Source organism: Sorex fumeus, unplaced genomic scaffold (assembly GCF_029834395.1).
Source record: "Sorex fumeus unplaced genomic scaffold, SorFum_2.1 ptg000029l, whole genome shotgun sequence".
Taxonomy (NCBI): Eukaryota; Metazoa; Chordata; class Mammalia; order Eulipotyphla; family Soricidae; genus Sorex; species Sorex fumeus.
The window spans coordinates 15790915-15804512 of NW_026606086.1; the positions used below are offsets into that span (position 1 = coordinate 15790915).

Here is a 13598-nt window from a genome sequence, read left to right on the forward strand (position 1 = left end):
CTGCGGGGACGGGGGACGGGGGGCGATTGAGCCGGGTCCGCGCCGGGCAAGCCCCCGCCTCGGTCCCCCAGGCCGCCCCCCGGGCACGGCCCCGACGGCTGGAGCGCCGGGTTGGGCCCCCGGCCCCGGGTCCGCCTCGCTCCTTCTCCTCCCGAGGCGTTAGGGGGCATGGCGAGCGGGGGCGAGCCTAGGGGGTCTCCGGAGGGGGAGCGCAGAGCCCCCCGCCCCCCAGCAACTAGTGGAAAGAAGGGGGAGCCGGGGGCGAGGGGCGAGGAGCCGGTCCTTGAAGACCAACTCCTGGGACCCCCCGAGCGGGGGCGCGGGGGAAGGGAAGGGGAGGGAAGGGGACAGAGTTTTGGCGGCGGGACGTCAGTTTCCCCCCAGGCCGACGTCGGCCCGCGGACCCGCGGCTGGGGTCGGTCGGGGAGCTCGGCCCGGTACCGACCCCCGCCCTTCCCGCGGTCCGCAGCCCTCCCGGCCCCTTACCTGGCTCGAGCGCCGCCCGGGCCCAAGGAAGGTTCTCGAAGAAGTTCCTGCCACCTCCCGCGTCTCTCCGCCCGCCGCCCCAGCGCCCGGCCAGAGCCCCTCGTCGCCTCCCCGCCCGACGGCGCCGCTCTGGGCGCCCGCGGCCCGGGGACCGGCATTAAGTAGCCGCGCCGAAGGCTTCTCCCGCTGCCATGGCGACGCCCCGCCCCGTAAACAGCTTCCGCGGCTGCCATTGGCCGGTCCGTCTCCAAGGAGACCGCGGGCGCTGGCCGCGCTCGGCGGCCGCATCTCTCGGAACTCGCCGGGCCGCGTGCGCTCCCGCGCCGCCCGGCCACTGCCCGCCAGCGCGTCCAGCGCGGGTTCGCGCCCGCGGGCCGCGCGCCGCCGCCCAGCCCCGGCGGGCCGTTCGCCCCGGGCCCCTCCCCCGGCCCCGCGCCCCTGCCCGGGCGTCGGGGCGGCTCCGCGGCGCGCGGGCTTCCCGCGCCCCGGGGCTCGCGCCGCCCCGACCCCCGCCCCGCTCGGGTGCCCGCGTCACCCCCGCAACCTCCGTCGACCGCCCGGGGCCACCCGCCCGTCCACCCGCGCGGCGCTGCCCCCGCCGCCCTCGGCAAGCCCCCCGGGGTTCCCATCCCGTGGCTTCTGCCAGGGGCGGCAGCTCCGAAAAGCCCAGAACTTGCCTGAACTTATGCGGGGCGGGGGGACGTCAGTTGGAATTCTCCTGGCCCTGTATGCTCATGGGGTACTAAGATGCCCCCCACTACACAGGGTGGGCTGGTTTGTCCTGCTAGTTCCCCCCCCAACCCCCCACTTGAAGCGTCAGGGAGGAAGGGCGGTTTACTGGGCACTGACTGCCCCCCTCCGCCCGCCCTCCAGTCCCTGGCCGCTGGGCCTCTTCAATTATTGACGAACTGCAGTGTGGGGCGTTCTCTGGTTTAAGGGCTGCAGTGGCGAGGGACGGCCTGGAGCTGGGGGGACTGCAGCCGGCTGCCCAGGGTACGATGGCACAGGACCCCCACACCCGCGAGGTCTCTCCCGCCCCCACTCCCGAGTGCAGAAATCTGGGTGCTGGGGGAAGAAGTTCACGGCGGGGGCCGGCGGTTCTCCTTCTCTTGTAAACAGTTTTATTCGTCTTCAAGAATCATGCAGCAATCCATAAATATTGCAACCTTGCCGTTTCCCCCCACCCCTTTCGCGTGCCGCCGATGGAGTCTGGGGAGCTAGGGGCGCACACGTGGCAGGACGGGGGCAGCCCCTTACAGTGTGTGGGTCTGTGCCAGGGTGTGGCCTGTGTGGGGTACTGGCACAGCAGGGCGGGACTGGGTGCAAAGGCTCCCCCTCAGACCTGGGCAGAGGGCCTCATCTCCTTCCTGCCGGGGCATCGCTTCTACCTCTGGGGGTGGGGGCTGCTGGGAGAGCCCCTGGGTTGGGGGTTCTGCCTGCCGAAGAATTAAAAATGAGAACGGGAGACTAGGAAGGGGGTCAGGTGGGCATGGGGGCCCAGGTGTAGGAATAGAGGCCTGCAGGATGCGGGACACCCTAACTAGCTCCTTCCTTCTGGAAGCAGGGCCTTTGGGGGTCAACAGAGCACTGAGCCCTGTGCGCCCCCCCCCCCCATGGTGCTCAAAGGGCTGTTTCCTCTGACCTTCCCACTTCATTCCTGGTGACCACCACTTCGGGAGGGGCCCTACCCTCGGCTCAAAGGCCTGGGAGACTGGGGGTTGGGGTTATTGCTGAAATTTCAAACATGGGAGGGGCTGTGATGTGGGGGGCAGAGGGCAGACCCTGGAGATCCAGGCAGTTGGGATTCTCCTGGCCCTGTATGCTCATGGGGTGCTAAGATGCCCCCCACTACACAGGGTGGCGATGCCCCCAGGGACACAGCCCAAAAGCTCCTTTGGGGAAACCAAAGCCGGGGACCGGCGGGGTGCCCTGGCCCTACTCAGCCCCACCTTCACCCTGAAACCCCCATCTTTCCCCTTAGACCAAAGGTGAAGCCAGGGCCTCACGGGGCGGGGGGGGGGGGCTTGGGCAGAGTCGGAGTGGAGGAGGGACCCCCTAGCAACTTGGCCGGCCCCTGCTGTGTCCAGGTGCTCTGCACAGGCACCCAGGGGTCCTGTCTGCCAGGCTCAGAGGATGTGGGAGGGAGGCAAATGGGGGGGGGGGGTTGGGGTGACAGGCCACCAGGACCCTGCGTGATCTGCCCATTTCCCTGGGGTGCTTGGAAACCATTTGAGATCGTGGGCCATGACAGTGAGATGAAATCTTGGGGACGGAGAGGGGCAGAATGATGCCAGCCTGGCACACAGGGGGACCCCAGGAGCCCCTCATGCCTGCTGGGATGAGAGTCAGGAAGGGCGGGAGCATCCTTGGGCCAGAACCAGCTTTCCGGCCCACCTGGAGTGGGGTCTTCTGGGGGCCCCTTCAGTGCAGTGCTACTTTTCCTCCCTGAGAGCCCCCCACCCCGTCGTCCCTCAGCAGAGGCTCCCCTCATTGGCAGAGCTGCCCCCCACCCTTCGCCCAGTGCTGTCTTCCCCAGTCGGGATATGCCGCAGACTCAGTTCCAGACTCAGTTCCATCGAGCGACACTCGGGGACATGTGCCAGACTATGTGGAGAGTGTCCAGCTGCGGTTCAGCCAGTGGCATCCGTCTTGCTGGAGGGGGAAGTTCAAGGGGACCAAGGAGATGAGGCGAGGTCCAGGTAGGTGACCAGCCTGCGGGATCTGCAGAGACTGTGCAGGACGGGCCAGGGGGGAAGGGCGCGGGGGGGGGGGGCTCACACCGCCAAGGGGCCCCACACGCTGGGCCGGCTCTCGGGGCCCTCCCTGCCGCCCGATGGCCTCGCTCGGCTCCGGTGGCTGAGGGCGTTGTCGTCGGCCTGCCAGGCGCCTGGGGGAGAGAGGGGTGGGTATCAGGAGCCCTGCCGTGGACAGCAGCGCGGGGGCACCTGGACGCCTCGTGTCTGTGTGTGTGAGAATGTGCAGGGAGGGCTGCCCCACGGGGCTCCTGGGGAGTGGGGGTGGGGGCCCTCCCCAGGGTGCCTATCCCCGTCCTGTGGCCAGGCCCTGCGTGTGGCCACCTCTGTTTGCTGCGAAGTCGGCCCAGAGCTTCCTTCCGGGAGGAGGAAGTGGGAGGCTGTGGGGACAGCCGGATGGCCCAGCGAGCAGGGTGGGGAGGGGGTGAGAGGCGCTGATCAGGCCCCCTCAGCCCCCCGGGGTTGTGTTTGCTGTGGGGGGCCAGCAGGAAGTGACAGGCACAGCCGCTTCCCCGCAATCATCACCGGTGATCTCAGCCACCTCCCGCCTGGATCCTGCCCACCCTGGGGCCTGGGGGGCGCCAGCACCCAGTGTCACTGGTCTGGGGTCACCTGGGTACCCTCCTGGGGCCTCGGTTTCCCCACTTGTGCTCAGTGCTCCCATGAAGACTGTGTTCCCTCCGTGCGCTTCGGCTCTCCCCAAATTCTCCCCGAGTCCGGCCAGCGCAGAGAAGGCCTGAGAGGAGAGGCTGCACCCCCCACCTGCAGACGCCCCCTGCGCTGCCCCCGCGATCTCATTCTGCAGGAACCCCTGAATGCCTCCACCTGCCCTGGCCCACGGGAAGCCACGGAGACTCGGGGCGACTCTGAGCTCGTGTCCTGTCTGCAGGACCCACACGGCCCCCTCTTGGGAGAGAAAGGATCGGACAGGGAGGGGTGGAGGCTGCCTGGCCCCCAGCCGGCCCTGGGGACTGAGGAGCAGGGCGAGCCCTCCTCTCCCATGGGGCTGCTCCCGTTGCCCCGAGCTCGTGGGCTCCGGCCAGGCGCAGGCTCATCCATACCTATTCCTCAATGCCTAGGGGCTGACTCCGAGCTGCGGCTGTGCGGCAGGAAAGACCAGAAGCAGACGGTGAGGGAGAGAAGACACAGGATGACAGCAGCAGTGGACACCCGGACCCCCGAGGCACCCCCCCATCCCACGAGGGGATAATTGAAGAGGCCTGGAGGTTTGGGGGGCACAGTGAGATCCCTACACCCTGCTCCTGCTTTTGTTCTTGGGGGGGGGACAGGCAGCGCCACTGACTTTGAGGCCAGAGAGGGGGGAGGAGTGGGGTCTCTGTTTTCCCCAGAACATCAGATTCTTTTACTGAATCACCAACGCTGGGATGCGGGGGGTGGGGGGGGCACACCTGGCAGTGCTCAGGGCTAACCCCTGGCTCTGCACTCAGCACTCACTCCTGGCAGGGCTCGGGGGACCCTATGGAGTGTCAAGGATTGAACCCGGGCGGGCGGGCCATGTGCAAAGCCAGTGCCCCGCCCGCTGGGGTCCTCCCCCACACACCCCACAAACACAGCTGCTCTTCTGCTAACAAACCCAGGCTCTTGGTATGGATTCAGCACGTGTGCTTGGCACCGCGGGGGGCCACTGTGCTTCCCCCTGGGGGTGCCATGGAACCCGGGGACCGGCTACTTGTAGGTTCTCATGGTGCTGATTAGCCCACGGCCGGCACCCTCTGAGGAAGTTCCAGTTTCAAAATGTGTGCCCCCCGCCTGTCCCAGATGGGGTGTGGGGGCCAAAACCAATGAGAAGCTTTTCAGAGGGGGAAAAGGGGTGGGGAGGACCTGGGTATCCTGTGGAGGAGCCAGGTGAGGGTGAGGATGGGGGTGGGGAACACCAGGCTCTTCTCTCCAGGGATGAGGGACAACCCCCCAACGGGACGTCAGGGAGCCCACAGCTGAGCCTGCGCCGAGAGCTGCCCTGGACGATGCTTCCAGAAGGTTCTCTGGGGGCTATGCCCTGAGGGAGGCTCCTGGCAGAACTGGGGCCAGGACGCACCCAGGAAGATGTGCTTGCCCTCCCTCCAGAGGTGGGGCGCAGTAAAGCCCCGGCTCCCTCTCTCCTCTCCCCTGCTCTCTCTCCTGGCTCTGCAACCCCCAGAGGAGCCAACAGGTGCCAAGCGGCGGGCCGGGCGCGCAGCAGGAAGCACGTGCGCGTGGTTCATTCCCAGCAGCTCCCACTGCCCACGTGGGGGGCCTCGGGCAGCCTGCGAGGGGACAGCCAGCAGAGAGGCCATTCCCCTCCTCCCTGGCCCCCGAAGCCAGAGTCCCCGTACGGGGAGACGGCAGGATCCTGTCCTCTGACCTTCTGGGCCCGACAGGATGGGGGCGCTCAGCAAGAGCCGCGGGCACGGGCACAGCACGGCCAGGGGGGACAGTGTGGGCACGGGGTGGAGGGACATGAACTTGCAGTCGGAGGACGGAATGAGTGGAGGAGGAGGAACACACAGACGGGGTGACACTTGGCAAAAAAGACGTGAGGAACAGACAGACGGACAGAAGCGAGGCAGGGGAGGTGGAGAGGGAAGGGCCCGCGGGCAGCTCCGGGTCAGGCCCCCTCCTCTGCCTGATGGAGAAGCGGGGGGCTGAGGCCGGGCCCCCGGGAGGAGCTGCTGGGAAACGCCCGAGTGCGCGCGCAAGCCCAGGCCCACGGGTGGAGAATGAGTGGCCACCGCAAAGGCCGGCATGCCCCAAGCCTGCAGCCGCTTCGCTGAGCGAGGAAAGCACTGGACCGGGATGTGGCCTGGCTGCTCTGCAGTGGGAGGGCTCCCTGAGGATGCGGCCACGGGGGTGGGGAGCTTTGGGGGGCACGGAGGGGTCCCAGAGTGTGGGGCCCTGGGGGAGCACTAGTGGAGCACAGAGAGAAGGGTGGGGCTGCCAGTGTGTGTGTGGGGGCCCTAGAGGAGCACGGGGAGGAGGGTGGGAGCCCCAGTGTGTGTGGGGCTCTGGAGGAGCACTAGTGGAGCACGGAGAGGAGGGTGGGGTCCCAGAATGTGGGGCCCTGGGGGAGCACTAGTGGAGCACAGAGAGGAGGGTGGGGCTGCCAGTGTGTGGGGGGGGGCCCTAGAGGAGCACTAGTGGAGCACGGGGAGGAGGGTGGGGGCCCCAGTGTGTGTGGGGCCCTGGGGGAGCACTAGTGGAGCACGGGGAGGAGGGTGGGGGCCCCAGTGTGTGTGGGGCCCTGGGGGAGCACTAGTGGAGCACGGGGAGGAGGGTGGGGGTCCCAGAATGTGGGGCCCTGGGGGAGCACTAGTGGAGCATGGAGAGGAGCATGAGTGCCCCAGTGTGTGGGGGGGCCCTGGGGGAGCACTAGTGTAGCACGAGGAGGGTGGGGTCCCAGAGTGTGGGGCCCTGGGGGAGCACTAGTGTAGCACGGAGAGGAGGATGGGGGCCCCAGTGTGTGGGGGGCCCTGGGGGAGCACTAGTGGAGCATGAAGAAGTGGGGGAGTCCCTGGAGGAGCACTAGTGGAGTACAGAGAAGAGGGTGGGGGCCCCAGCGTGTGGGCCCTGGGGGAACACTGGTGGAGCATGGAGAGGAGAGTGGGGGCCCCAGTGTATATTGGGCCCTGGAGGAGCACTAGTGGAGCACGGGGAGGCGAGTGGGATTCCCTATGGGGGGGCCCTGGCAGGCCAGAGGGAGGAGGTGTGGCCCCGAGCAGGCTCAGCCTTGCAGAGCATGCCCTAGAGAGGCCCCGTGGGGAGGGGCAGGGGCAGGGGCGCCCCGAGGCCTGGCCCCCTTTCTGGGTTCAGAGCCACCAGCACAGGCGCCTACGGGCAGGCTTGCGGGCCCTCTGGGTGCTCCTAGAGAGGGTGGGGGTCCCCCGCACCGTGCTGCCCCCACTGTGAGCCTCTGCCGGGGTGCGAGCAGCACGTCCCCACCACATTCATGTCCGGCCGGCGGCCACTCACCGGGTAAGCAGACCTCAGAGCACAGCTCATTGTCCAGTGCTTTCACGCTGGCGCTGTCATTGTTATTGTCACACTCCGTGCCTAGAAAAGCGCGTGTCCGCTGGCCTGCAACGGGGTGAACGCGGTTAGAGGGGCGGCCGCGTCCCTGCCGCGCTGGCCTCCAAAGGAGGGTTTCGGGGATGGAGACAGAAAACCAAACCAAACCAAATGCGGAGAGAGACAGCGTTGGGGGGAGTGGACGGGAAGGAGCCGTGGGATGGGGGGGGGAGGTTCTGCCCCTCCTGCGCGCTGGCCCGACCTGGGCCCCTGCCAGCCCGGGGTCTCCTGGGGCTCAGATCCTGGGGGCCACTGAGGATGACCGTAGTGCCAGGTCAGGGCCAGGGAAGGGTACGGAGCTGAGGAGGGGGAGACCCCCTGTCAGGGGTGCCCCCAGCCATCTCAGGCTCTGCTGGAGGTCAATGCAGCCCTCAGGGGAGGGGGCTCAGGGGACTGCCATGTAGAGAGGAAGGGGAGCACTTTAGAAGTGAGTCTTGTGAAAGCGAGCACGCCTGGCCAGTCAGTGCAGCTTCCGGAAAGGTGAAGTTCTCGCGGGCCGGCGGCGGCCACCCCCTCCCCAGCCGGCTCCACCCCAGCTCCCCAGGCAGCACCAGCTCAAGCAGCAGCAACGGGGTGACAGGTGCACCCCTCAGAGCCACTCTGGGAGAGGCCAGTGTGGGCAACCCCATGCCTGCCCCTTCTTCCAGAACATTCTGAGTCTTGCCAGCAAGCCAGGTGCTTCCACCAAGCCTGGGTCTTGTCCGGGGAGTCCACTGCGGGGTCTGGGCCCGGCCCCCAGTGCCCCCTGCCACGGAGGCAACTGCTGTCTCTGCTCAATGTGCCCGTGACCTTCTGGTTGCACAGCTTGGGGGTCCCCCTTTCTCAGGGAGCGAGTGGGGGTGTCCTCTGAGCACACAGCGCCCGTGTCTCCTGTGTTCTCCTTGACTCTGGGCCCCGAGCCCCAGGAAAGAGCTGGGAGGCGCTGAGGGTCCCCAGGCTCTGCTAGCACAGACTGTTAAGAAGACCACCTATCCCCCCTGCACGCCCCCTTGCCCTTAGCGGGGTCCTGGGAGCAAAGCAGGTCCTGTACCGTCCTCCTGGGTGGGCGAGATGTCCTCTTCCTCCAGCACCTCGTTCCCCTAGGATGGAGGATGGTGCCATGAGCTCAGTGCAAGGAGTGAGGCTGGGAGAGTGGGGTGAGGAGAGGGGGGCTGAGGGGAGAGTGGGGTGAGGGGAGTGGAAGTTCAGGGGATATTGGGGTGAAGGGAGTGGTGACTAAGGGAAGACTGGGGTGAGCAGAGCAGGGGTGAAGGGAGATGGGGTGAGGAGAGGGGGCTGAGGGGAAATGTGGTGAGAGCAGGGGTGAGGGGAGCAGGGGTGAGGGGAGATTGGGGTGAGGAGAAGGAGGCTGAGGGGAAATCAGAGTGAGGAAAAGGGGGCTGGGGATATTGGGGTGAGGGGAGTGGGGACAAAGGGTAGACTGGGGTGAGGAGAGCAGGGGTGAGGGGAGATTGTGGTGAGGAGAGTGAGGGCTGAGGGGAGCAGGGGTGAGGGAAAATGGGGTGAGGGGAGCAGGGGTGAGAGGAGATGGGGTGAGACGAGATGGGGTGAGAAGAGTGGGGGTAAGGGGAGATTGGGGTGAGGAGAGGGGGGCTGAGGGGATACTGAGGTAAGGGGAGTGGGGACAAAGGGTAGACTGGGGTGAAGAGAGCAGGGGTGAGGGGAGATTGTGGTGAGGAGAGTGAGGGCTGAGGGGAGCAGGGGTGAGGGAAGATGGGGTGAGGGGAGATGGGGTGAAGAGAGCAGGGGTGAGGAGATGGGGTGAGAAGAGTGGGGGTAAGGGGAGATTGGGGTGAGGAGAGGGGGGCTGAGGGGATACTGAGGTGAGGGGAGTGGGGACAAAGGGTAGACTGGGGTGAGGAGAGCAGGGGTGAGGAGAGATTGTGGTGAGGAGAGTGAGGGCTGAGGGGAGATGCGGTGAGAAGAGTGGGGGCTGAGGGGAGATGGAGTGAGGAGAGCAGGGGTGAGGGGAGATGGGGTGAGAAGAGTGGGGGTTGCTGAGGGGATATGGGGTGAGGAGAGCAGGCGTCAGGGGAGATGGGCTGAGGAGAGCAGGGCTGAGAGGAGGTGGGGTGAGGAGAGCAGGGGTAAGGGGAGATTGGGGTGAGGGGAGTGGTGATTAAGGGAAGACTGGGGTGAGGAGAGCAGGGCTGAGGAGAAACGGAGGCTCACAGGCCATCTTCCCCGGAAGCCCCTGGTGTTGAGGCCCCTGTGCCTGGTGCAGCCCCGACCGTACCTCCGCATCCTGCTCCTCCAGGCCAACGAAGTTCCGGTCTGGAGACGCTCCGGGCAGCGCCTGCAGGACAGCAGCGTCAGAGGTGCCGGGGCCCTCGGGGCAGAAGTGGGGCGTCTCCCACCCCCCTCCGGCGCACCCCCGGACACGGAATGGCGGGACTCACCTCCCCTTCTTCCGAGGGGGCCCTGCTGGCGGCGCGGGGGGAGGGGAGCGCTTCTGCCTCATCCTCGGTGCCGGGGGCCACGTAGGAGCCGGACATGGACGAGACGGTGTCGGTGCTGAGCTGGGAGTGGCGGCTCTGGGATGACACCATGGACATGACCGACTGCGCCAGGCTGCTGCTCGCGGGCTCTGCGGGCACGGGGCGGGGGTGGGGATGGCTCAGGCTCGGGCCCGGGGGGACACTTTCGCCCCGGCCACCACGTCCAAGAGCCCCAAGGAGACGCTGAGCGCGGCTGGGCAGGACAAGGGGCGTGGCTCGCTCTGGGCTCCTGCCCACATGCGCCCCCCCAAGCCCCTGAAGACAGCCCTGGGGGGAGCCCAGCCCACGCACCCTCAGGGGAGGAGATGGTGGAGGAGAGCGGGGTGCCGGTGCAGGACGACTGATCGATGGCTCCCGACGAGGACAGGGTGAGGTTCTCGCTCTCGGGGGTCACACCGCAGTCCTAGGGGGCGACGAGGGAGGGCGGTGAGGGGGGCCTGGCAGCAGGTCAGGAGGAGGCCAGGGCCTGCTGCAGCCAGATGGCCCGCACTGCCTGCAGCTCGGGTGACACGGCCAGGCAGCTGTGACACGGGACACCAGCGACCCAGGAGAAGGGACAGCAGACGCGGCCCAGGCCACAACCCCATGGCCGTCCAGTCCTGCGGCCCCACAGCCCCCACAGACCCACACACACAGTCCCCCAGCCTCCTCCGACACACACACACACACACAGACCCACACACACAGTCCTCCAGCCTCCTCCGACACACACACACACACACACACACACACACACACACACACACACACACAGAGCCCCCTCGGACACACAGGCCCGCGTCTGGCTCTCTGCCAGCGCGTTTTCCCGACCAGGAGCTTCCTAGCTCTTGGTGGCCAGACGGTGCCCATTTCACTGCCATCTCCCCAGCCTGCCTGTGTCCTGCCATCGGCCAGGCCTTGCGAAGTGAGCGGCCACTGACCACAGCCCGCCCGCGCCGGCCAGAAATGTCCCCTCCACACCCAGACAGCAGGTTCCGGTTCCTCAGCCCAGTGAGCCCAGCCCCAAACACCCCTCCCCTCCACGGGTGCTGTGACCTCTGCCTTGCGAGCCACTGTCCCCCACACGCTGCTCACACACCCCTGGGGGTGCCCGCCCGTGGCCGCCATGTCCAGCTCCTCCCCACCCCGACAGGACAGCGGCCACAGGACAGCGGCCAGCTCTCCCTCCTTCTTGGCTTCATGGGCCGTGTGGGAGGCGGGGGGTGGGGCAGCCTGGCAACGCTTGGCCAAGCTGGCAGGCGATTTGGGGAAGGGGCCCTCGGCCGTGGTGTTCTCGTGGTCTGCAGTGCTCCCCGCAGAAGCCTGAAGTCCCACATGGCGTGGGAGGTGGGCTTTGGCGCTGTGCTGGCAACCGGCCCCTCGGGGTACCTGGGGGTTTTTATACGAGAACCTGCCATGTATACGGAAGCCTCCGCATCCCTCCCGCGGGGGCCCCAATCCTTGGGTGCCGGGCTGCGGGGCTGCGGGACTTGCCTCCCCCAGGTGCTGGGCCGGTGGCCGTGGGGACAGGCGCGTCTCCGACTCGCTGCAGGACGGCTCCTCCTCGCCGTCCTCCCCGTCCTCCTCCTCGGGCAGCACAGCCGAATTCTGGGACACAGACCTGCAGGGAGGAAGGCGGCAAAGCTGAGGAGAGCAGCAGCAAAGCCAGGGGCAGCCACGGGCCCCGGGGGGAAGCCCTGGCAGCCGGGGGGCCTCGCGCTTACCCGCCGGCGCCTGCTTCCTTCCGCCCGTCCAGGCGCCAACGGGCGCAGGGGGGCTGGAGAGCCATTGGCCCCACAGCCCTCCCGGCCTCAGTCTGCATATCTGGGCCACACCAGGCCGTGCTCAGGGGCTACTCCTGGCTCTGCGTTCAGGGACATGCCTGAGAGCGCGTGAGGGGAGGCCCGGGATCGAACCCAGGACAGCCATGCGCAAAGCAAGCGCCCTCCCCGCTGTCCTGTCTCTCCAGCCCATCCCCTGCCGGCGTCAGCCTGTCCCACTCGCCAGTGCGGTGAGAGGCTTGGCCCGCAGGCCCGCAGCCCCCCAGCCCCCCGCCCAGGTGTGGGGTGCAGCCTAGGACCCCTTGCCACGGCCCCGAGGATGCATTCTCCTGCTCAGGGCTGGCCCCACTCACTTGGACAGGCTCCGTTTGAGCTGGAGTCCTGGGCCGCTGCGGTCAGCCAGACGGTCCAGCGGGGAGAGGGTCCTGACGGGGGGCAGGTGGCCATCGCTGCCGTAGGAGGGCAGCGTCCCTGAGAGGGGGCCGTCTCCGAGCACGTGCAGCGGGGGGACGGCGGGGGATGGGGTGAGGGGCCCGTTGAGGGCCTCCAGGAGCGACACCACCTCGTAGCCAGGAGGAATGTTCTCTGAGGACTGGGGAACCAGAGACAGGGTGAACATGAACCTAGCGCCCTTTCTGTGGCTGTGATCGCATTACCTGCTCGGCTCAGCTCTGCCTGTGTCTGTCTGCAGCTGGCCTGGGAGCAGGCAGAAAGGGCGTCGGTTCCTCCTAGAGACAGGCAGTCCTGGCGCCAAAACTTCCTTGTTATGTTTTTGCTTCTGGGCTGAGCCCAGCAGTGCCCAGGGCTCACTCCGGGCTCTGTGCTCAGGGCCTGCTCATGGCTCTGTGCTCAGGGCCTGCTCGTGGCTCTGTGCTCAGGGACTGCTCGTGGCTCTGTGCTCAGGGCCTGCTCGTGGCTCTGTGCTCAGGGACTGCTCGTGGCTCTGTGCTCAGGGCTGACTCCTGGCTCTGTGCTCAGGGCTGACTCCTGGCTCTGTGCTCAGGGCTCACTCCTGGCTCTGTTCTTAGGGCCTGCTCCTCACTCTGCTCAGGGGACTGAATACGGACAGGCTGGAGTCAGCTTGGCTGCTCGCACGGCAAGGGCCCCGCTTGTCATTTCTACCTCTTGGGACCCCCCAGGAGAAATTCACTGTGACTGTTTGATTTTGGTGAAGATTCTGCTCATGAGGGTGCTTGGACACAAAAGGAAGGAGGGAACTGACCTGAGGTCATCAGATCACTTTCTGAGCAGCGCTCTGGAGCTTTCTGGCCTCTCTACAGGTCACCCTGCTCCAGCACTGTCCTAGCGGCTTATACCCTTCACACACAACCCCTTTCTATGCCTCCCAGGACCAGCTCTGACCACTGCTACTGTTCCTGATGACGGGCCGTGTGCAAACACTGCTGCTGTCTCTGATGATGGGGACAATGTGCAAACACTGCTACTATCTACAGGATGTGTGCAAATGTCCCTTTATTCAGGTCACTTTCTTGGTGTTGAATTCAGATAGGGTGTTTGCCTTACACGCGGCAGACCCGGGTTTGATCCCAGCTACGGCAGAATGTACGCGTAAGCAATGCAGCGTGTGTGCAAACCCATGATAAAGGTACCCTGGTCACTAGGGACATCTCTCTCTGTGTTTTTAGATCATTCTAGAATGCTATAAATGTTCATTTTAAAAGCTTTGAGCTTTATGCAGTTTCTCCCTCTCGGAGAACCTGGCAAGCTACCAAGAGTATACTGCCCGCACGGCGGAGCCTGGCAAGCTTCCCGTGGCATATTTGATATGCCAAACACAGTAACAGCAAGTCTCACAACAAAGACATTACTGGTGCCCACTCGAGCAAATCGATGAACAACGGGAGGACAGTGCAGTGCAGTGCTATTCTCCTTGGAGTAAGGAGAGAGGCGGGGAAGAGCAAGAGTTATTAAGAGTCAGGAGGACAGTGCAGCAGTGCTACAGTTTTCCAATTATCTTTCCAATTATGCAGTACAGAATATCTACTTTAATTGCTTCTCTGCAAGCATACATTCTTTTT

The 13598-nt window shown here is 66.1% G+C and overlaps 1 protein-coding gene across 1 annotated transcript in view; it reads right to left on the bottom strand.

The window, feature by feature from the left end:
* Positions 1-3260: 3260 nt before the first annotated feature.
* Positions 3261-13598, bottom strand: part of RNF157 (ring finger protein 157) — a 54756-nt gene continuing 44418 nt past the window's right edge. The window contains exons 12-19 of the mRNA XM_056115438.1: positions 11913-12151; positions 11273-11399; positions 10091-10202; positions 9701-9888; positions 9538-9597; positions 8332-8380; positions 7206-7310; positions 3261-3373 (exon numbers count right to left, since the gene is read on the bottom strand). Of these exons, the coding sequence (XP_055971413.1) occupies positions 3261-3373; positions 7206-7310; positions 8332-8380; positions 9538-9597; positions 9701-9888; positions 10091-10202; positions 11273-11399; positions 11913-12151 (993 nt within the window). The remainder of the gene's footprint in view (positions 3374-7205; positions 7311-8331; positions 8381-9537; positions 9598-9700; positions 9889-10090; positions 10203-11272; positions 11400-11912; positions 12152-13598) is intronic.